Raw genomic sequence first — 23,315 nt, forward strand, 5'->3', positions numbered from 1 at the left:
ACCTCACCCAAGATACTTGTTCCATACAGTAGGCCTACACCCACCGCAGGTTCGCATGCGTGCGCGCAAGCCCCCGCAACACTGCTGTCCCCCTGCTACGGGCGTGCGTGAGCCCACTGCCGTTTTACTATTTCGACCAGCGACCAATGGGAAGCGAGGGTTTGCAGAGAAAGGCACACAAATGTGATTCTAGTAAAAGATACACTGGGTTCTCACGGAATCCCTAAACGCACGTAGCTCTCCAGGTTTTCCCCCAACACCAATCCACTCTTACCCTCTCCATGGTCCCCGTGACATTTTTCCAATACAACACTTAATTGGGCAACTGAGATTCTTCACGTGCGTGGTTGATTTGTAGTTTGAACACGTGGCTCATTCAAATTAGCCGGAATATCCGTTTTTTTTTTGCTTACCTCTTCTCTTTCTTGGTTTCTATTCAGAGGCGGGTGCGAACCTTAACGTGTGACATTCTCTAGGCCAAGGGGGTTTGATGAAGACAAAAAAGTAGTTATTTCCTTTTCACCCAGCCCGCCATCGTTTTTGAGAGAAGGAATAAATAATATTTTTTTTGTGCGCAATAGAGGGGCGAGGAAGCGCAAACACCGACGAGGTAGCCCGTCAAATATATCTGTGGCTCGAACGACCGGGGGAAGCACGCCGCCACCACCACTCGGTTTAGTAGTAAGGCGATTTTGGCGACTCCAAACACTGCACACCCGAGATATTAAATAACGGTTAACCTTCTGAGTAAAGGTTGTCCATTTCAGCGCAGAACATGAATAAGCTGTACATTGGAAACGTGAGTGAAGAGGCGAGTGCGGAGGACTTGGAAACTATATTTGAGCAGTGGAAGATTCCGCACAGTGGTCCGTTTCTCGTCAAAACTGGTTATGCGTTCGTGGATTGCCCCGATGAAAAGATAGCAATGAAGGCCATCGACATTCTTTCAGGTGAGACATTTTAAAAAAGGCGTTCGAGTGGTGCGTAAAGGGTGCTTTAATTGTGGAAATTGCTACGGGTTTACTTTAACCTCTTTAGATGGATGCATGGAGCCCAATTGGACCGGGGTGTATCCAGGCTGGTCTTGCCTCACTTGGTACCTGACACCGTATAAGGAAAGTCCATGTCTTTGATTAATTCAGTGTTACCACTAATTTAATCTACTACAAAAACCGTGAAGAAACTTGTTTCAGAACGAACGAAGGAAGAGAACGCCTATCCATTGTAGCGCCATTCAGAGCAATGGGGCGCACAGGCAGTGGCCGCTCAATGTAGGCTTGTGTGTAACATGGATCACTCAGATTAAATTAACTAAATATAACTGTTGTATTGCTACTTTTGTTTGCCGCCTTTGAACTTGCACGGTCTCCGATGACCAACCAAGTAACAAAGTTGCAATGGAAGTATGGCCTAACTTGTTAAATTGTAGCACACAACAGTGCATTTGCTTATACTGACACACCAGGTGGCTTCATTGTGTATTGGTAAAATGTAGGCCAACGAAATGTAAGACCATTGCCAAATTACGTTATATGTAACATTTAGAAACTACAACTGAACGAAATGTGAGAGGAAAAAGTGGTGTTCTGCAGGCCACAATCTAGAAATATATCTAACATTTTACGAAATGTTATCGTATTTAGCTCAGGTGTCGTGGACTTGTCACAGTTACCATATGTAACCTTTTCAAATTGGCATTCTCATTGGCTGATATTAACTTCGTGAACATTTGTAATTTTTATGGTCATACAATTGTGCCACCGATTTCATTTTAAAGACATTTCGTGCAAGGACTTTTTGGACATAAACTAGGCTAGTTGAGGCCTACGTTTGGCTGCCTGTGAGAACAGTTGAAGAGCAATAAAATAATTGTGAACTAAAATTGCTTTTATTCTCCTCACTATAGGTAAAGTTGACCTACATGGAAAACTCCTAGAGGTGGAGCACTCTGTCCCTAAACGTCAAAGGTAAATTCTGATTATAATCTCCTAATGTCCAAATTGTTAATTTATTCTGCTGTTGTCCTCCAAATTGTACATATTTCCATGACCCTTTTATGGAAACATGTTAACGTTATTTGATATAAGTCGTCTGATTTGTGTCTTGTGATTGTGTAGTCAGTGGGTTTGGAGCGTCAGCAGGAAGTGAAGGGGCGGAATGTCTGTTATTTTGTGGAAAAAGCAGAAATTATTGGGCTGCGTGTGTAGGGGTTGAGTTTTAAGGGCATGAGGGATGTCACCTCGTCACGCCTATGGCAACCTAAAATGAGGCCACTTAAAAAATAATATTTTACACACCATACCCATCTGTGGAAGAGGTTAGGCTGTTTAGTGCACATCTCCAGTGTTGTAGGGCTATTTATGCAGCAATGGCCTACTGGGCCTCCTTAGGTGTGGATGTGTGTGTGCTGAAGGGTAGGCACTCTGAAGTCGTCCATTTGAGAAGGATCTGCCCGTCATTCTCTCTGCCTGCCCCACGCTTCCGCCCTCCTTCGCTCGTATATTGAGGTTGTGCACGAGATGGACTCCCAAACGCGATAGGAATGGGCGGTTTGGGTCCTAGTCACGGGGGAAAAAACGGTCTGATAAAAAAACATGTAGCTCCATGTACACAGTCAAACGGATTATACTGTGCTGATTTACGTGGAAGCGGGACAAGAAATGCAACAATTCGGGTGGCGTGTAGGATTTCCGCCACTTTACACATTTTGGCCATTTATTCAACTTCTTGCATTTTAATTGCAATCATTTGAAATTAGTAATTAAATTAGTGTAATTTGGAGGAAGAGGATTTGGCGCCAAATTGCACTTTAATGAGTTATAAATGAATATGCTTTTTAATTAGTTAGTGGGCTATATGCAGTGCATAATGGCTACTGCTAGGTTGGTATGGAATTAGAATAAAGCATGTGATAACCACGTTTCAAAATGAACAATGGAAGTGACGTTTGAGTGAATTGATTTTTATAATTGCCAATATGACCATTTAGGCCTGCTAAATCAAATAATCTGTTTTATTGACGTTCTGCACAAAATGGCTGAACATATTTGACATTCTATAATTTATTATAGTGGACATATTTATTAGCATGGTTTGAAATTACCATGCATTGAATTGTCGAGGTTAGGCCTATTGATGTTTGACAAGGGCCTTCACCTGAATGGATTGAATGCTTAAAAATTTCAAATCACTCTGGTCAATTTGCTGACCTTTCTCCTTCCAAAGTGGTGCTACTTATTTTTTGCTAAAAAATTAGTCTGTGTAGGTTTACACACGCTGGCAATTTTTAGTAGTATGTCTTACATTTCACTAAGCCTCCATCTACAAAAAACGGTGAGTGGGGGGGGGGGGGCATAAAGGTGATGTCCCCCTTTTGCCACAGGAAAGGTTATAGGCGCAACTGGGAACAGTATCCTGCCCATTACACACACTGGGGTGTCCACTGGGGCCCGTCTTTGCATTCCAGCCTGCTGATTATCAGCTGGAGGCTCAGCCATCACCACGACTTAACCTTTGAACTGGCGGGGGAAGTGTGAGCAGGGAGGCAGAGTCTCCCAGAGTCCTCCACAGGGTTCCAGGGTGGGAGGAGAGAGTGGGGGTGGGGTGCAGATGGTGGGAGAGGGCTTGGCTTTGGTGCAAGTGTGCCATTCGCGTTATAGTCCTACTTCTGCATTCATCTTTGGCCTACATATTGTAAAAACTGTAGCTTGGTCATGAGAAGTTGAAAAGGGAGTAATTATTGTCGGGCCTGCGACGTATAGGTATATTTTGGCTATTTATAATTGTCTCACTAATTGCTTATATTTACTGAATCTTAATGTTTAACTCTTAGCTGCACTAGTGAGTGTTTGTAGGACACCCATCGACTTCTGATTTTTAAAGCTATAGTTGTATTGAGTAAATTGGAAATTAACTCCCCCATCTGTATAAAATATGGTTTGAGAGCTGGTCCAAGTGTGCCAATCGGTGTAATTTTGTATGTAAGCACTCTAAAGGGGTGTGTGTATAGCGGTCAGTTTGTGCCTGAACTCTGGTGTGTAGGGGATGGGGCGGCAGGCAGGTCGAGGGCCGAGGAGTAAGCTGCTTGATGCATCAGGGTTATTACATTTGAACTCAATCTGGCTTTTGAAGATGGTTCAACTTGAACCTAGTTTACTATTAGTCTTGGGACCTTTTTTATATATTTTTTTACACCAGACCAGAAAATCTGAAGTTATTTGACACCATTTTTTTTACGCATTCTAAAATTGCAATATTCTCCTCACCAAACGGGGAAGGGTGTAGGTCAAGAAATCCTAAACATTGCCATTTAAACTAAAAATACACCCATTGCTCTCTTCCTTTAACAGCCCAAAAAAACTCGTAGTTGTTAAAGCAAAGCTTGCTTCCGTGGCCATTCTAACCCATAACTGTGGCTTTGTGAAGAGAAGTACCTCCCAGCTCTTATTAAAGAATTTGGGGTCAGGGGTCATTGTGGGGCCTAACCTGTAAAGAAGGGATTTTGGATGGAAGCACGGGGTTGCCTGAAATTCTCAATGTGGCCCCTTGTCCCACCTAGCTTGCGGTAATAGATGTCTCAACTCACTCATTCTTATCACGGAGTGAGTAACACTGATAGTGTGGACTTATTTTGCTAGATAACCATTGGATGGCATGCTGTAGGGAGATTAAGCTGTTAGCTTTTTTACCTGTAAGTCTTCACAGATTTAAATGTCTTGCGTGAACCAATTTTGTGTATTTTTAGCTATCAAACTATACATTTGAGCAATTTTTGCTGCAAAATGGACTCTGCTATGTGAGGCTCTATATAAGAGTGCAGCGCATAGTGAGGAGTTTTGAGTTCAGTCATTCAGAACCCCTGCATACTGAATAGTCAATGTGTGTGGATGGATGGGTGTTGAACACAGCCCTGGGAGTGTGTGTGCTGACATAAATGGGGTTTTAGTCTGGATGTCAGTGTTTCTGATGAGTATTGTATGATAAGATGGGTTCTGGGGGGGTGGGTAGTGACGTGAATGAGCATGGATGTGGTGGTCTCATGTTGCTCGACATGGGATTCCTCCTATGGGCTTTACACACACTCTACGGTGGTGCAGAGGCCCATAGATCTCAGCTGGGATGTGATCATTCGGAGGGGGACGGAGCCGTTGAATGTGTAGAATGTTAGTTGAATTTAAAAGTAAATAAGGAACCTTGGCCGCCTCTGTCACATGACAAGCCAACCCAGCCCTCATGGTCCCCCTCCCTTATCCCCTCCCCCTACATATTTCTGTCAGTGGACTTCGTGTCCATGGCAACGGGAGCCCCACCCCCACAGGGCAGAGAGAGCCCTTGTTACCCTTCCCTGTAACAGGGCTACTTCCCCTACAACCCACCCCCCTTTCCAAAATCTAAGGCGGGGACTGGGGAATGCACCCCACCCCCTCTCCTCCCTCTTCTCTTCCCCATACCCTGGCTGACTTCCTCCATGTTTCGAGCTATAGGTTAATCCGTTTGGAAGTGCTTGGTGCATTTGCACATTTTGCACGGTGTTCCCGCTGCATTGCAGAGCGAAACACACAGGGAGAAAGGGGGCCGGATCAGCCAGGAATGGCACAGTAGACCGGAAAGGGCTGGAATTCCTCTCGGAAGCTCTTTGGGATTGTTTTTATTTTATTCACCATTTTAGAATGTATTAATATCTTTATGGTCCAAATAAATTAATACAATTCATTTGAGGCCGGGATGTCGTGACCATGTTGAAAGGTGCTCCAGATTGAGTGTAGGTGTTAAAGAATGTGTAAATGTCATTGAACTTTCCCCTACTATGTGTTTTCACTGCAGCCTAGTGCTGCATGCATGGAAGCTCTCACACCTAACCTGCAGATGTGTGTTTGTTGAGGTATCAGACATAAAAATAAATGCTCCAATGTTAAGTGTGCTTTCTCTCTGGGTCATGTGTACAGAATGAGCGACGTGTGCATTGCTGGCCTTGGTGTGAGCTGGACCGTGTGGGTGGTGGGCTGAGAGAGAAATATTTACGGATGCTCTTTGGGACCTGAGACCAACCAGCCTGTTCAAAACGCAGACACTTGTCTCACTGATTAGCCTTTCCTAATTTGGGAAAAAGTATTTCGTCCTCCATGACACAGAAACAGACAAGTGGTCAAGGAGAGTGTCAATTCGTTATTAGGCAAACAAAAGACGGTCCTCCCCTCCATAGCCTCCTTTTGGCTAGAAAGCAGAAGTGTATCTTACCCGAGTCCTTCATGGAAGAGTTTTATCTGCTACACCCTCTTTTTAATCAGATGCTTACTCGGAGAAAAGCAATGAAACTTTAAAAACAATATGCTAATATGCTACTATTCTTTTATCTCTAAAATGTCTTGCACAACTAGCAAATTATTTTTTATCACTTTCTACATTTATTTTGGGATTCCACCCTGTAAAAGTCCTTTGCCTGGTGAGGTGTGATTTGGCGGAGTAATTTCGCACAAGTGCATTTTTGTCCACTTTCCCTCTCCCCAACAGGCCAGAGGACGCAGAAGTTGAGCAAATCTAATGGAGAGAAAAAACCATTGACTTGCACAGCTTAAATGGCTGCCAGTTAATTTTCAGCTCTTGAAGTTGAAGAGCGTGTGTTCAATTTGAATGTAAAATCATTGTATTTCAAATGTATAGTCTATTTAACAGGAAGTTTGATGGGCCGCAATGCTTTAGTCCTGACCCCAAAAACGCAATGTTTACACTTCAACAGAAGTCTTCGTCAAGTCAAAAGGTTTCTAACATCTCCTTTTAAATCATCCCACATCTTCATTTCCTGGTCAACATTGTGCTTTTACCCATTGACTGGTCCTAGTGGAAGGGATTAGTTGTGTTTTGTGGTGTAGATTATCTCTCGTGTAGATGTTTGTGGGAGAAGGTTCCGGAAAGGGTTAGGTTTATGTTCGGAATGCGTTCGGTATACGCTGTGTGTGTGTGTGTAGGGGTCATAGTTTGCACTGGAACTCCCAGCTGCATGTACATTGTGTGTGTGTGTGTGTGTGTAAATAGGCAGTGGCCTTTGGAGCAGCCTGGCCACTTCTCCCACATTGATATAATCTCCCAGTTCTAAACCAACACCTTAATGGAACATGTCACAAGTACACCAAATTAGTCTTGAAGTGTGTATGTCCACAGACTAGTTACAGTGTGTGTTACAATTCACAAGTCCAACCAAGCATCTGAATGAGCTCTTAAAATATTTGGGTCCTTGGTATTCACAATGTTTCATTGTGGAACTGAAAGTCTTCAAAATGTGAAAACAATTGGCTGTATGGAGTTTGAAATACAGGGCATTCTGGATGCCAAGGCTTTGGCCAGACTGATCCCTGGAGAAGGGACACCAAATTAGAACGGATTAATTTTGGTCCGTGCGTTTGCTCCTCTTTTCCATCGGCCCGTCAAAAGTTAAACTCGTTTGATATTTTTGTGCGTGGATGGAAATTGTATGGACATGGAGCGTCGGCGTACGACTCACATTGAGAAGGCATAGGAAATACAGATACATTCAACAAGCAACTTTGGCTGTGCCCTTAACCAGAGTTTTACAGTGCAGTAATTGGTAGCAGAGTCTGTGCTGCTGTTGCCTGCGATGTCAGCGCTCCTTCCACTCTGAATCCCCGTCATCTGTTCTCTCTGCTAAGATACCGCTAGTGGAGGTTCCCTCTTCCATGGGCATGGCATCCCTCCCTTTTCTGCACTCCCTCGCTCACTCTCTTCCTTTATGCTCTCCTCTGCCTTTCACCTTTTCTCTCTTCTTGCTCTCGGTCCTTCTATCTCCTTTCTGTTCCTTGCTCTTCCCCCCCTCCCTTTTCTCAACTTCTATTACCTTCCTCCTCTTCCTCTCTACCTCTCCTTGCCATGCGCTCCCTCTGTCCCAATCCGTCTCATATATTTTAATTTTTAAACAAGATCATACCATTTTCTCCACATCGAGCCACCCGTCCAACAATGCAACTGCTTCCCTCCCTTGAATTCTCCTTACATCCCTCCCTCTGGTGCACACCCGCTGGCTTTGGGAGTGGTATTAAACATTAGTCATGCCCACAGCTTGTACACCTCTCCGAGCACAGGGTGATGGAAGGAGGCACCTACTAGCCTGCTGGATTTTTTTCAATGGGACACCTTGTCCTTTAGCCCAACCAACTGATGCTAACTGTCTCGCTTTATCTCCCTCTTTCTCTCCCTTCATGTAGGAGCTGTAAGCTGCAGATCAGGAACATCCCGCCTCATATGCAGTGGGAGGTAAGTGTTAATTGGTCCGCTGGTAAAGCTTTGGCTCTCTCACTATACTGGGTCCTGTTCAATAGGAACACACGTTAAATGCTTTGAACACGAAGTGCAAGTAAGCCTTTTTACTGGGTGCAAACAAGTCCACTGAACAGGTTCTTTGCCATCTTTGGGTCCTTTTTTAGTTTTGTATCCGCTAGTTAGTTCTTAAGAACAGAGGCTGATATTGCAGGTCTCAGTTTTCTCCTGGCTGTCTCATTATGGTACTTTACAGTTGGAGTGCGCCCCAAATGGCCCTTTATAGTGCACTACTTTTGAACAGGTTCCATAGGGTGCCATTTAGGACACATATTATACTGAACAAAAATATAATCGTAACATGTAAAGTGTTGGTTTCATGAGTTGAAATAAAAGATCGTAGAAATGTTCCATATGCTCAAAGCTTTTTTCTCTCAAATTTTGTGAGGAATCCCTGTTAGGGAGCATTTCTCCTTTGCCAAGATAATCCAGCCACCTGACAGGTGTGGCATATCAAGAAGCTATTTTAACAGCATGATCATTACACCTTGTGCTGGGGACAATAGAAGGCCACTCTTAAAATGTGCAGTTTTGTCACAACACAATGCCACAGATGGCTGAAGTTTTGAGGGAGCGTGCAATTGACATGCTGACTGCAGGAATGTCAAACAGAGCTGTTAACGGAATTGAATGTTCATCGCTCTACCATAAGCTTCCGCCAACATCGTTTTAGAGAATTTGGCAGTACGTCCAGCTGGCCTCACAAGCGCAGACCACGTGTAACCACGCCAGCCCAGGACCTCCACATCCGGCTTCTTCACCTGCAGGATCGTCTGCTTGGCTGGGCCTGGCTCCCCAGTGGCTGGGCCTGGCTCCCCAGTGGCTGGGCCTGGCTCCCCAGTGGCCGGGCCTGGCTCCCCAGTGGCCGGGCCTGGCTCCCCAGTGGCCGGGCCTGGCTCCCCAGTGGCCGGGCCTGGCTCCCCAGTGGCCGGGCCTGGCTCCCCAGTGGCCGGGCCTGGCTCCCCAGTGGCCGGGCCTGGCTCCCCAGTGGCCGGGCCTGGCTCCCCAGTGGCCGGGCCTGTGCCCAGTCATGTGAAATACATAGATTAGGGCCTAATGAATTTATTTCAATTGACTGATTTCCTTACATGAACTAACTCAGTAAAATCTTTGAAGTAGTTGCATCTTGCGTTTTTATATTTTTGTTCAGTGTAGTCTACCGTTAGTCATTTAGCAGTCGATTTTTAAGGGGACTATTTCGGTCAGAACAACTCATTAAGGGAGTGAGCGAGTACCTTCATAAAGCAAGCATAGGACAGGCTTTTAAGCTCAAATCTGTTTCATTGCTAGAGACTTATTGGTTGTCATGCCATGTATGCATGTAATCAATGGAGCTGTGATAGTCGGTGTTACCCCAGAGGATTGCCTTGTAGGCCAGTGACCTACTAGTGAACTGCAGCCCATGACATACCTGATTATGACAGGAGAAACGTCCATACGGATGCTGTGCTGCCCTTTATGCCGTCTTCTTCTGAAAGGGACATGAATAGCCATGCTAGACATGTACAGTAACTAGCAAGCATGTACAGTATTCACAAATCAACCGATAAAATGTTCCTAAATGACTGAATATCCCAAAAGTATTGGAGGGAGACTATTATAAAAGCATTGTCAGTGAACATAAACTCATTGTTTTAACATATAGGATTGATTTTGATTTTCATGGACAATTTTACAGTACCTCTTTCACATGGGTACACTAGACAGGGTAGAGGTATGGGGGGCAGGGGATGTTTGAGGGGAATGCAAAGTAGATGGAAGTCTGCGACATTAAAGGGCACTTACAACAACAAAAGGAATGTACTCTGCCGGACATGGGAACTATACAGATTTGGCGTAATTGTATTACATGGACACCACTTACACACCATTCATTTTCAATGTGTCAATTGGATAATATAAGATGACCTACAATAGTTCCTTCAGAATGGGATTTATACTAGCCTTCAATTGTCTTGTTTGGAGAGCACAAAAAAAAAATCTGACAAGCCGGCACATTCATTGTGAGTCATATCAGTTATTGACCTCTTAATCCTTGATTATTTCTGCTTGCATTCTAAATAAGAGAAAGTGCAAGGGCATACCTAGTCAGTTGTACAACTGAATGCATTCAACTGAAATGTCTTCTGCATTTAACCCAACCCCTCTATGGAGTGGGTCTGTCACAGGCAAAATCTACTTTAGCAAAGGGCTGTTTCATGTCTCAATTTGACCAATTGGAATACAGTTGATGGACAAAGGCTATTCTAACTTTCAAAACTCTGTGTATAGGCTAAAGTATGACTGATTTCAAGCCTCTACCCTTTTGAGTGTTCTGTTCTAAATTGACTGAACCTTTTGTGGTTGGTAGCATGTATATAGCATGTTGGCTAGCTGATGGCTTTTGGACCAGAGGTGGTTATGGTGCAAGTTAGCTTTTTCCGTCATGAATCTTGTTCTGGAGGCAGCTCTGTATATAGTGGTCACTAGCTGAGACAGCCACAAAGTCAATCAGATTTTAACCTTAACCTCACTGCTAACCTAACCTTTAAATTAAGACCAAAAAGCTAATTGTAGGTCACACATTTTTACAATCTAGCCAATTTTGACTCTGCAGCTGGCCTTTCTAAGGGGAAATTTCTCTGTTCTGCCTCCAGGACAAGAATCATGACAATGAACGTCAACCTGCGGTTGTGGTAGGGTTGGAATGGAGGGGGGACACTGAACAAAGTCTTTGATGTAAAGGAGACCTTGTATCTTATTAGGGAGATAACGTGTGCCTCAGCACAAAGCCATGCAGGCAGAGAACAATGGTAGCATGTTCGCTAGGCTAGCTCTAGCTTGCTTTGGGTGGGTGGGCCTGCTCTGTTTCGCCTACATGTGCCACGGACAGACGCTCACAGAATGTGTAGCATTACTCCTGTTCCGCCCCTCCCCCCCCAATCCAACCACTGCTTCCTGCAGGAATGCACTCCACCCTTTCCTGAATGGCCTGGATTCTCATTGGCTGGACCCTGGAGACGGACAGACGTGGCTGCCAGTGAGCATGGAGCTGCTACTCCCCACTGGGAATGTTGTATCAGTGCTGGGAACAGCCAATGGAAAGACTTTGAGATGGCTCAGGGGCGGGTGGGAAGGGGATATGTGGGTTGGGAGAAAAAGAGGACCAGGAGGGAAGCTGATTGGTCAGAAAGGGGGGTTGAGCTCTTGTGGGTGTGGCTTCCAGTAAGCCTGGGCATGATTGGATGTCCTCAGCCTGTATGCTGCGTTTGGATGCCTCGCCCTCTCGTTCCCTCCCTCATGACTGCACTTGGAAGAGGAGAACATTTTATCTCGTTGTATAATTCAAATCCTGTGCTTGCCTGATTTGGGCAGGTTGCCAGATTGGTTTGGCTCTGACATTGATTTTGTCCCTCTAATAAAAAGCAAATCAATTCCCCCCCAACTTTCTCTATGGACTCACAAGTGAATAAAGATCAGTTCAGCTTGATAATGTGGGGAAATCAAACTTCATGAACACAATTTAGGACGTTCTTTCTCCTGTTTGAGAATGTAATTGAATGGTGTGATTCATCCAAAAGTAGGAAGACCTTGCATCTGAGGAAGTAGTGCTGATCTAGGATCATGTACCTCCTGTCCATGTAATACTATTCATTGTGATCTAAAGGTTACACTGATCCTAAATCAGCACTCCTATTGAGATGCTTGATGCATACAGCCCCAGGTCTCTGAGTGGTATTGATGGGCCAGTTAGTTGAATCACAGGATGACACCAGGCGTTGAACAGTTTAGTTGCAACGTTTGGTAACAGAGTGACACCATTCTGTTAACCAACTTTGCATCTGCATTCTTTTCTTTAAAAAAAAAAGAATTTTACCCCCCTTTCTCCCCAATTTCGTGGTATCCAATTGTTAGTAATTACTATCTTGTCTCATCGCCACAACTCCCGTACGGGCTCGGGAGAGACGAAGGTCGAAAGCCATGCGTCCTCCGAAACACAACCAAGCCGCACTGCTTAACACAGCGCGCCTCCAACCCGGAAGCCAGCCGCACCAATGTGTCGGAGGAAACACCGTCCACCTGGCCACCTTGGTTAGCGTGCACTGCGCCCGGCCCACCACAGGAGTCGCTGGTGCGCGATGAGACAAGGATATCCCTACCGGCCAAACCCTCCCTAACCCAGACGACGCTAGGCCAATTGTGCCAACTTTGCCAGCCGCACCAATGTGTCGGAGGGAACACGGTGCACCTGGCCACCTTGGTTAGCGCGCACTGCGCCCCACGGACCTCCCGGGCGCGGCCGTCTGCGACAGAGCCTGGTCGCAAACCCAGAGTCTCTGGTGGCACAGCTAGCGCTGCGATGCAGTGCCCTAGACCACTGCGTCACCCGGGAGGCCTTGCATCTGCATTCTAAGTAAATGTTTTTGTAAAATGTTCTGTGGAATTTGTTAAAGGTAGTCCTTGGTTGTATGGTTTGTTTACCTTTGCAATCGTTTTTGTTTGACACTTTATTCTCTGCATCAATCTGTTGCTGTGAAATTGCCCTTAACTGTAAGTTGCTTAGGTAAAACCCTCTGGTAAATGATCATGACAGACCTATGTGCTGTTCATTGGGATGTGGTGTGTTGGAGTGAAATTGTCCCTAGACACGGATATTGGGTCACTTTGTTATTTCCCCCCACTAATGGTTAAGATTAGGATTGGGGAAGGGGAATCTGATCCTAGATCTGTACCTATGGAAAAGTTCACCCCAGGGTGTGTGTTGGTCAACACCCAGCAGGTGATCACTCAACATGTAGAAGTTAACGGAAATTGACGGCCGACGTTCTGGTCATAGATGATAGGACGGCCGTCCATTGCTTTGCTGTTTCCTGGCCACTTGTACATCAAGTTGCCTCACGCTACAGAAACAGGAGAGCGGCTCCTGCCCTATTGGCCGTTCTGGCTCGGACAAGAGCGACAGGTAGCCTGGCGTTTACAGCGTTGTGTCAGTAAGTGAAAGGTCGCTGGATCAAATACCCCCAGCCAACAAGGTGAAAAATCTGTGCCCTTGAGCAAGGCACTTACCCTCATTTGCTTCTTGGGCGCCGTACTACTTTGGCTGACACTGTAAAACAACACATTTCACTGCACCTATCTGGGGGATGTGACCATCTTTTATTTACTTACTGAACTGTACTCACCAGAAAGCCAGTTTGGGCCTCCATGATGGTGTGATAAAGACACTAACAAAACTCTGCTCTGGTTCTAATCACTCTTTCCTGTGGTTCTGGGTTAGGTTCTGGATGGCATGTTGGCCCAATATGGCACAGTGGAGAACTGCGAGCAAGGTACGCGCACATGTAAACGCACACACAACACATACGTGCTTACGCACACACATACACACACTCCTTAGCATGTCTGTTTGTCTTGTCTCTGCAGTGTGTGTGTGTGTGTGTGTGAGCATGTGACTAGTAGGTATTTGTTCAAGTCGGATTGTTTTGTGTATAAAGTTGTATCGCCTTGTGTGTTTTTGGGTGTTGAGTCTATGCTCTCTCTTACAGTAAATACAGACACAGACACTGCAGTGGTCAACGTCAGATACGGTGCTAAGGACCAGGCTAGACAGTAAGCACACACACCTACTTACCTACCCTCCTTTTCTTTGTCATTCTGCAAGAGCAGTCTAACTAAATTTGTGTTTAGTGTTTTACACTATTATATATCACCCTCTAAAGCAGTCACGTCTAATTAGTTGCTGCTATAGGAGTAACGTGCTGGCTGAGAGATGCTAGCTCACTGCTGCCCTCTGGTGCGTGTGGAACGCCGGCTTTTCCTGATAAAGTGGGCGTGGCCGGTGTATGAAAATGAATTCGGAGCAGTTCACAGAAATCTCAGTCCTGGCCTTGTAGAGCAAGTTTTGTTCCAGCCATGCAATAATATACCTGATTCTTGTAATTCCTTAATCAAGATCTTGTTTCAGTAGTGGTATAGAGAGAAAATAAAATCTTAAACTTGCGTCAGTATCAAGCAAGTTTCTCCTTCTCTGTGACGGAAAGCTTTCTATTATCAATGCTGTGACAGTGACTGACTGTTTCTTTGTGTGATTGCCAGGGCGATGGAGAAGCTGAATGGCTTCCTGATGGAGAACTTTGCCCTGAAGGTGTCGTACATCCCCGACGAGATGGCCACCGCTGACGTCCCATCCGTGGGAGGGGGTAGGAGGGGCTTTGTCCCCCGTGGCCCTCCCCGCTCAGGTTCTCCGGGCCTGGGGGCGCGCCCCAAACTGCAGTCGGAAGTCCCCTTGCGGATACTCGTCCCAACGCAGTTCGTAGGAGCCATCATCGGCAAGGAGGGAGCCACCATTCGCAACATCACCAAACAGACACACTCAAAGTAGGACTACGTCCCTGATCATGTACACAGTATACACCCAACAGTTTGCTGGGGTGCGTTCTGCAGGACACAATGTTGTGCAATGTTCAGATAGAAATACAGCATGTAGGTCAAACACCCCTCTTTTACATGTAGAATTAGTAATTACTTTGGCACTATTCAATACGTTTCTATCTGCAACTTTCCACAATATTTGGCCACTGAACTTGGACCTGATTTATGACCATATGTAAATACATTTTATGATTCCCTTCTTGGCTTGGCAATATAAAGCTCACTCCCACAGAAATAATCATACTCTATTGATTTAGGCTCAGCCTACCAATTGATGTGACCCTCTTAAGGCATCTCAAGTTGAAAAAGATGGACTTTAACAGTTTCACCCATCTTCAGTGATTCTGTGGGATTAAGCCAGTAGGAAGGGTGGACACTGGGATTGAACCTCAATCTCCGGTAGGGAATAGTATGAGACCAGCCGGTATCGTAACCGGCAGACGGGCTGTGCACACTCTAGCTGTTTAGAAGGTGACAAAAACAATGCGTTTCTTCCCTTCTAAACTTGGGCTCCCGAGTGACGCAGCAATCTAAGGCACTGCATGTCAGTGCAACAGGCGTCACTACAGTCCCTGTTTCGAATCCAGGCTGTATCACATCCGGCCGTGATTGGGAGTCCCATAGGGCGGCGCACATTTGGCCCTGCGTCATCTGGGTTTGGCCGAGGTAGGCCATCATTGTAATTAAGAATCTGTTCTTAACTGACTTGCCTAGTTATTTTTTTAAATTTAACCTCATCTTTCTCTTGCACCTCACCAGGATCGACATCCACAGGAAGGAGAATGCGGGAGCGGCAGAGAAGCCCATCACGGTCCACTCCACCCCAGAGGGCTGCTCCAATGCCTGCAGAACCATCATGGAGATCATGCAAAAGGAGGCCCTCGACACCAAGTTGTGAGTTGACACATGCATAGACACGTGACAGCCTTTTAATTACTTTGGAGATATGAAACAATCATTATTCAGACCCCTTTACTTTATCCACATTTTGTTTCTTTACAGCCTTATTCTAAAACAGATTTTTTTTATATATATATAATACAAAAAATGACTTATTATTCTACACACACTACCCCATATTGACAAAGCGAAAACGGGTTTTCAGACCCTTTTCTATGTGACTTGACATTTTTGGTATTTTATTAGGATCCCCATTAGCTGTTGCAAAGGCAGCAGCTACTCCTGGGGTTACCCGAAACATGACATTATACAGAACATTAATAGACAAGAACAGCTTGAGGACAGAACTGCATACGTTTTTTTAAAGGCACATGTAGCCTACATATCAATACGTACACACAAACTATTTAGGTCAAATAGGGGAGAGACGTTGGGACGTGAGGTGGTGCTTTATCAGGGGTTTATGTTTATTTGAGCTATGAAATGGAACAGAGTTCCATGCAATAATGGCTCTATATAATACTGTACGCTTTTTTTAAAAATTGTTCTGGATTTGGGGACTGAAAAGACCCCTGGTGGCATATCTGGTGGGGTAAGTGTGTGTGTCAGAGCTGTGTGCAAGAGGACAATGCAAACAATTTGGGATTTCTAAAAAGAAGTGATGCAGTCAGGCTCTCCCCAACTCTTAGCCAAGAGAGACTGACATGCATGGTTTTTATCAGCCTTATTACAATGAAGAGCAAGACGTGTCGCTCTGTTCTGGGCCAGCTGCAGTGTAACTAGGTCTTTCCTTGCAGCACTCTACCACACGACTAGACAATTATCAAGATAATACAAAACCAGAGCCTTCTGAGCTTTTTGAAGTGTGGTGTCAAAAAAGCACAGCATGTCTTTATTATGGACAGACCTCTCCCCATCTTTACAATTGAATCTACGTGTTTTGACAGTGACCGTTTACAATCTAAGGTAACGCCAAGCAATTTAGTCTCAACTTGTTCAACAGCCACACCATTCATTACCAGATTCAGCTGACGTCTAGAACTTAAAGAATGATTTGTACCAAATCCAATGCTCTTAGTTTTAGAGATGTTCAGGACCAGTTTATTACTGGCCACCCATTCCAAAACTGACCAACTCTTGTGGTTGCTGATGCGTATATGGTTGAAGCACACATGGACACACATGCTTTGTTTAATGCCAGTGGCAGGTTAATGGTAAAAATAGAAAAGGGTAGAGGTCCTAGAGAGCTGCCCGGCGGTACTGTTGCGGAATATTCAAATAAATATTATCAAAGGCTGCACTAAAATCTAACAGTACAGCTCCCAAAATCTTCATATTATCAATTTCTTTCAACCAATCAGTCATTTGTCAGTGCAGTACATGTTGAGTTCCCTTCTTTATTAGCATGCTGAAAGTCTGTTCATTTGTTTAGAGAAATAGCATTGCGAACTCAGCAAAAAAAGAAACGTCCTCTCACTGTCAACTGCTTTTATTTTCAGCGAACTTAACATGTAAATATTTGTATGAACATAAGATTCAACAACTGAGACATGAACTGAACAAGTTCCATAGACGTATGACTAACAGAAATAATGTGTCCCTGAACAAAGGGAGGGTCAAAATCAAAAGTCAGTCAGTATCTGGTGTGGCCACCAGCTGCATTAAGTCCTGCAGTGCATCTCCTCCTCATGGACTGCACCAGATTTGCCTGTTCTTGCTGTGAGATGTTACCCCACTCTTCCACCAAGGAACCTGCAAGTTCCCGGACATTTCTGGGGGGAATGGCCCTAGCTCTCACCCTCCGATCCAACAGGTCCCAGATGTGCTCAATGGGATTGAGATCCGGGCTCTTCGCTGGCCATGGCAGAACACAGACATTCCTGTCTTGCAGGCAATCACGCACAGAATGAGCAGTATGGCTGGTGGCATTGTCATGCTGGAGGGTCATGTCAGGACGAGCCTGCAGGAAGGGTACCACATGAGGGAGGAGGATGTCGTCCCTGTAACGCACAGCGTTGAGATTGCCTGCAATGACAACAAGCTCAGTCCGATGATGCTGTGACACACCGCCCCAGACCATGATGACCCTCCACCGCCAAATCGATCCCGTTCCAGAGTACAGGCCTCGGTGTAACTCTCATTCCTTCGACGATAAATGCAAATCTGACCATCACCTCTGGTGAGACAAAACTCTGACTCGTCAGTGAAGAGCACTTTTTGCCAGTCCTGTCTGGTCCAGCGATGGTCGTTGTTGCCTTTGATGTCTGGTGAGGACCTGCCTTACAACAGGCCTACAAGCCCTCAGTCCAGCCTCTCTCAGCCTATTGAGGACAGTCTGAGCACTGATGGAGGGATTGTGCGTTCCTGGTGTAACTCGGGCAGTTGTTGTTGCCATCCTGTACCTGTCCCGCAGGTGTGATGTTCGGATGTACCGATCCTGTGCAGGTGTTGTTACATGTGGTCTGCCACTGCGAGGACGATCAGCTGTCCGTCCTGTCTCCCTGTAGCGCTGTCTTTGGCGTCTCACAGCACGGACATTGCAATTTATTGCCTGGCCACATCGCAGTCCTCATGCCTCCTTGCAGCATGCATAAGGCACATTCACGCAGATGAGCAGGGACCCTGGGCATCTTTCTTTTGGCATTTTTCAGAGTCAGTAGAAAGGCCGCTTTGGTGTCCTAAGTTCATAACTGTGACCATAATTGCCTACCGTCTGTAAGCTGTTAGTGTGTTAACGACTGTTCCATAGGTGCATGTTCATTAATTGTTTATGGTTCATTGAAGAAGCATGGGAAACAGTGTTTAAACCCTTTACAATGAAGATCTGTGAAGTTATTTGGATTTTTACAAATTATCTTTGAAAGACAGGGTCCTTGAAAAGGGACGTTAATTTTTTTGCAGAGTTTATTTGGTCCAAAACCATTCTTTTCTAACAGCTTGCGAAGAGCTGGCAGGAAGCTTTATCGGTCTGCTGTTAGAACAAGTAAAGGCCGCTTTACCACTCTAGGATAACTGGATTTACTTTGGTTTCCCTCCAGGCCTGAGGACAAAGACTCTTCTCTAGGCTCAGATTAAAGATATGACCGGAGTGGCTATAGTCAGCTACCATCCTCAGTAGCTTTCTATCTCAGTTGTCAATGCCAGGAGGTTTGTTATTATTGATCATTTTTCCAACTCTCCCACACTTACTTTACAAAATTCAAACTTGCAATAATTTTCTTTCATTCTTTTTTTTAATGCATGAATACGATGGCTCATTGTTCGTTGTTGGCATTTCCTGCCTACATTTGCCCACTTTGCCAATGAAGTAATCATTAAAATAATTGGCAACATCAAATGGTTTTGTAATGAATAAGCCATCTGATTCGATGAAAGATGGAGTTGAATTTGTCTTTATGCACATAACTTGCCTACTTTAAATGACATTTTCCCCCCCATTCTTTATATCATTGATCTTGGCTTCGTAAGATTTTATCATTTGTTTTGTTAGTTACATATATCAATTTGCATCAAGTCAGATGTGCAGCCAGACTTATTAGCCACTCCTTTTGCCCCTTCTCTTTCAACCATAGTTTTTCAATTCCTAGTCAATCCATGGAGCCTTATTGAGCTCTGGTGCGTCCTGTTTCCATTGATCATCCCTGATGTTTCTACAACTTGGAGTCCACCTGTGGTAAATTCAATTGATTGTACATGATTTGGATAGACACACACCTGTCTATAAAAGGTCCCATAGTTGCCCGTGCACATCAGAGCAAAAACCAAGCCATGATATCGAAGGAATTGTCCGTAGAGCTCCTATACATGATTGGGTCGAAGCACAGATCTGGGAAAGGGTATCAAAAAAATGTCTGCAGCATTGAAGGTCCATAAGAGCGTATTGGCCTTCATCATTCTTAAATAGATCACTCCACCAATCAGGCCTTTATGGTAGTGTGGCCAGACGGAAGCCACTCTTCAGTAAAAGGCACATGACAGCCTGGTAGGAGTTTGCCAAAAGGAACCTTAAGACTCTCGCTGGTCTGATGAAACCAAGATTGAAGTCTTTGGCCTGAATGCCAAGCGTCACATCTGGAGGAAACCTGGCACCATCCCTACGGTGAAGCATGATGGTGGCAGCATCATGTTGTGGGGATGTTTTTCCGGCGGCAGGGACTGTGAGGCTAGTCAAAGCCGAGGGAAAGATGAACGGTGCAAAATATAGAGAGTCTTGATAAATCTGCTCCAGAGCTCTCAGGACCTCAGACTGGGGGATAAGTTCACCTTCCAACAGGACAGAGCTCCTGAGCACCCTAAGCACACAGCCAAGACAACGCAGGAGTGGCTTCGGGACAAGTCTCAATGTCCTTGAGTGGCCCAGCCAGAGCCCGGACTTGAACCCAATTGAACATATCTGGAGAGACCTGAATATAGCTGTGCAGTAACGCTCACATCCAACCTTACAGAGCATGAGAGGCTCTGCAGAGAAGAATGGGAGAAACTCCCCAAATACAGGTGTGCCAAGAAGATTGTAATCGCTGCCAAAGGTGCTTCAATAAAGTACTGAGTAAAGAGTCTGAATACTTATGTAAATGCTATCAGAGGGAAAAGAACTCCCTTGGCCTCCATTTGGCAAATCTGACCATGATTCTATCCTCCTAATTCCTGCTTACAAGCAAAAATTAAAGCAGGAAGCACCAGTTACTAGATAAATAAAGTGATCAGATGAAGCAGATTCTAAACTACAGGACTGCTTTGCTAGCACAGACTGGAATATGTTCCGGGGTTCCTCCAATGGCATTGAGGAGTACACCACATCAGTCATTGGCTTCATCAATAAGTGCATCGATGACGTCATCCCCACAGTGACCGTACGTACATACCCCAACCAGAAACCATGGATTACAGGCACCATCCGTGCTGAGCTAAAGGCTAGAGCTGCTGCTTTCAAGGTGTGGGACTCTAACCCGGAAGCTTATTAAAAGTCCTGCTATGCCCTCCGAACCATCGAACAGGCAAAGCATCAATACAGGACTAAGATTGAGTCGTACTACACCGGCTCTGACGCTCGTCGGATGTGGCAGGGCCTGCAGACCATTAGACAACAAAGGGAAGCACAGCTGAGCTGCTCAGTGACACGAGCCTACCGGATGAGCTAAACTACTTCTATAATCGCTTCGAGGCAAATAACACAAACATGCATGCAAGTGCAAGACTGGGATCACGCTCTCCGCAGCCGATGTAAGACCTTTAAACAAGTCAACATTCACAGGGCCGCATGGCCAGAGGTATTACCAGGGCGTGTACTGCGAGCATGCGCTGACCAACTAGCAAGTGTTTACTGACATTTTCAACCTCTCCCTGTCCGAGTCTGTAACACCAACATATTTTAAGCAGACCACCGTAGTGCCCAAGAACACCAAGGTAACCTGCCTGAATTACTACCGACCCGTAGCACTCACATCTGTAGCCATGAAGTGCTTTGAAACGCTGGTCATGGCTCACATCAACACCATCATCCCAAAAGCCCTAGACCCACTTCAATTTGCATACCGCCCCAACAGATCCACAGATGATGCGGTCTCTAATGCGCTCCACACTGCCCTTTCCCACCTGGACAGAAGGAACACCTATGTGAGAATGATATTCATTGACTACAGCTCAGCATTCAACACCATAGTACCCTCAAAGCTCATCAATAAGCTAAGGACCCTGGGACTACACACCTCCCTTTGCAACTGGATCCTGGACTTCCTGACGGGCCGCCCCCAGGTGGTAAGGGTAGGTAACACACCCGCCACGCTGATTCTCAACATGGGCCCCCTCAGGGATGCATGCTCAGCCCCCTCCTGTACTCCCTGTTCACTCATGACTGCACGGCCAGGCACGACTCCAACACCATTACATTTGCAGATGAGACAGCAGTGGTAGGCCTGCTCACCGACAACAACCTCTCCCTCAACGTGATCAAGACTAAGGAAATGATTGGGGACTACAGGAAAAAGAGGGCCGAGCATTCCACCATTCTCATCGACGGGGCTGCAGTGGAGCAGGTTGAGAGCTTCAAGTTCCTTGGTGTCCACATCATCAACAAACTAACATGGTCCAAGCACACCAAGACAGTCGTGAAGCGGGCATGACAAAGCCTATTCCTCCTCAGGAGACTGAAAAGATTTGGCATGGGTCCTGAGATCCTCAAACGGTTCTACAGCTGCAACATCAAGAGCATCCTGACTGGTTGCATCACTGCCTGGTACGGCAATTGCTCGGCCTCTGACCGCAAGGCACTACAGAGGGTAGTGCGAACGGCCCAGTACATCACTGGGGCCAAGCTTCCTGCCATCCAGGACCTCTATACCAGGCGGTGTCAGAGGACGGCCCTGAAAATTCTCCAGCCACCCTAGTTATAGACTGTTTTCTCTGCTACCATATGGCAAACGGTACCGACACGCCAAGTCTAGGTCCCAAGAGGCTTCTACCCCCAAGCCATAAGACTCTAGAACATCTAGTCAAATGGCTACCCAAACTATTTACACTGCCCCCCCCCCTCTCCACAACACTGCCACTCTGTCATCTGTGCATAGTCACTTTAATTAACTCTACGTACATGTACATACTACCTCGACTAACCGGTATCCCCGCACATTGACTCTGTACCGGCAACCCCCTGTATGTTATTTTTTACTGCTTCTCCTTAATTACTTTATACTTATCTTATTCTTATCTGTATTTTTTGAAACCGCACTGTCGGTTAGGGGCTCGTAAGTAAGCATTTCACTGTTGTATTCGGTGCATGTGACTAATAAAATAAAATTTGATTTGAATGTGATATTTCTGTATTTTTTTTTTTATAAACACCTGTTTTTAGCTTTTTCATTGTAGGGTATTGTGTGTAGATTGAGGGGATTAAAAAAAAATTTTTTTAGATTAAAGCTATAATCTAACAAAATGTGGAGTAAGTCAAAGGTTATTTTATACTTTCTGTACTATATGTCAAAAATACCAAATTCCAGTTGATGCTTCAAAACCTATTTCATAAGAGTTAAAAAGAATAATCAGGCATTTTTGGTAGAATAGATGGATGCAGTTCAATGCATGATTTAATATACAATACCAGTGAAACGTTTGGACACCTTCTCATTCAAGGCTTTTTCTTTATTTTTACTGATTTCTACATTGTAGAATAATAGTGAGGTTATCAAAACAAGAAATAACACATTGATTCACGTAGTACCCAAAAGTGTTAAATGAAAATATATTTCAGATTCTTCAAAGTAGCCATCCTTTGCCCCAATGACAGCTGTGCAAACTCTTGACATTCCCTTAACCAGCTTCACCTGGAATGCTTTTCCAACAGTCTTGAAGGAGTTCCCACATATGCTGAGCACTTGTTGGCTGAATTTCCTTCACTGCGGTCCATCTCATCCCAAACCATCTCAATTGGGTTGAGGTCGGGTGAACTGATGCAGCACTCAATCTCTCTCCTCCTTGGTCAAATAGCCCTTACACAACCTGGAGGTCTGCTGGGTCATTGTCCTGTTTGTTTTTAAATGATAGTCCCACTAAGCGCAAACCAAATGGGATGGCATATCGCTGCAGAATGCTGTTGTAGCAATGCTGGTTAAGTGTGCCTGGAATATTTTTTTAGATCAGACTGTCACAAGCAAAGCACCATCACACTACCACCTCCATGCTTC

General features: G+C 45.2%; 1 protein-coding gene across 2 annotated transcripts in view; it reads left to right on the forward strand.

The window, feature by feature from the left end:
- The first annotated feature begins 220 nt into the window (after window positions 1-220).
- igf2bp3 (insulin-like growth factor 2 mRNA binding protein 3) overlaps window positions 221-23,315 on the forward strand; it is a 40,546-nt gene continuing 17,451 nt past the window's right edge. For both annotated transcript variants that reach the window (XM_038965949.1, XM_038965950.1), the window contains exons 1-7: window positions 221-950; window positions 1,907-1,967; window positions 8,217-8,265; window positions 13,586-13,637; window positions 13,854-13,917; window positions 14,404-14,685; window positions 15,499-15,633. In XM_038965949.1, the coding sequence (XP_038821877.1) occupies window positions 776-950; window positions 1,907-1,967; window positions 8,217-8,265; window positions 13,586-13,637; window positions 13,854-13,917; window positions 14,404-14,685; window positions 15,499-15,633 (818 nt within the window). In that variant the 5' untranslated portion in view covers window positions 221-775. The remainder of the gene's footprint in view (window positions 951-1,906; window positions 1,968-8,216; window positions 8,266-13,585; window positions 13,638-13,853; window positions 13,918-14,403; window positions 14,686-15,498; window positions 15,634-23,315) is intronic.

The sequence above is a fragment of the Salvelinus namaycush genome, chromosome 27, assembly GCF_016432855.1.
Source record: "Salvelinus namaycush isolate Seneca chromosome 27, SaNama_1.0, whole genome shotgun sequence".
NCBI lineage: Eukaryota > Metazoa > Chordata > Actinopteri > Salmoniformes > Salmonidae > Salvelinus > Salvelinus namaycush.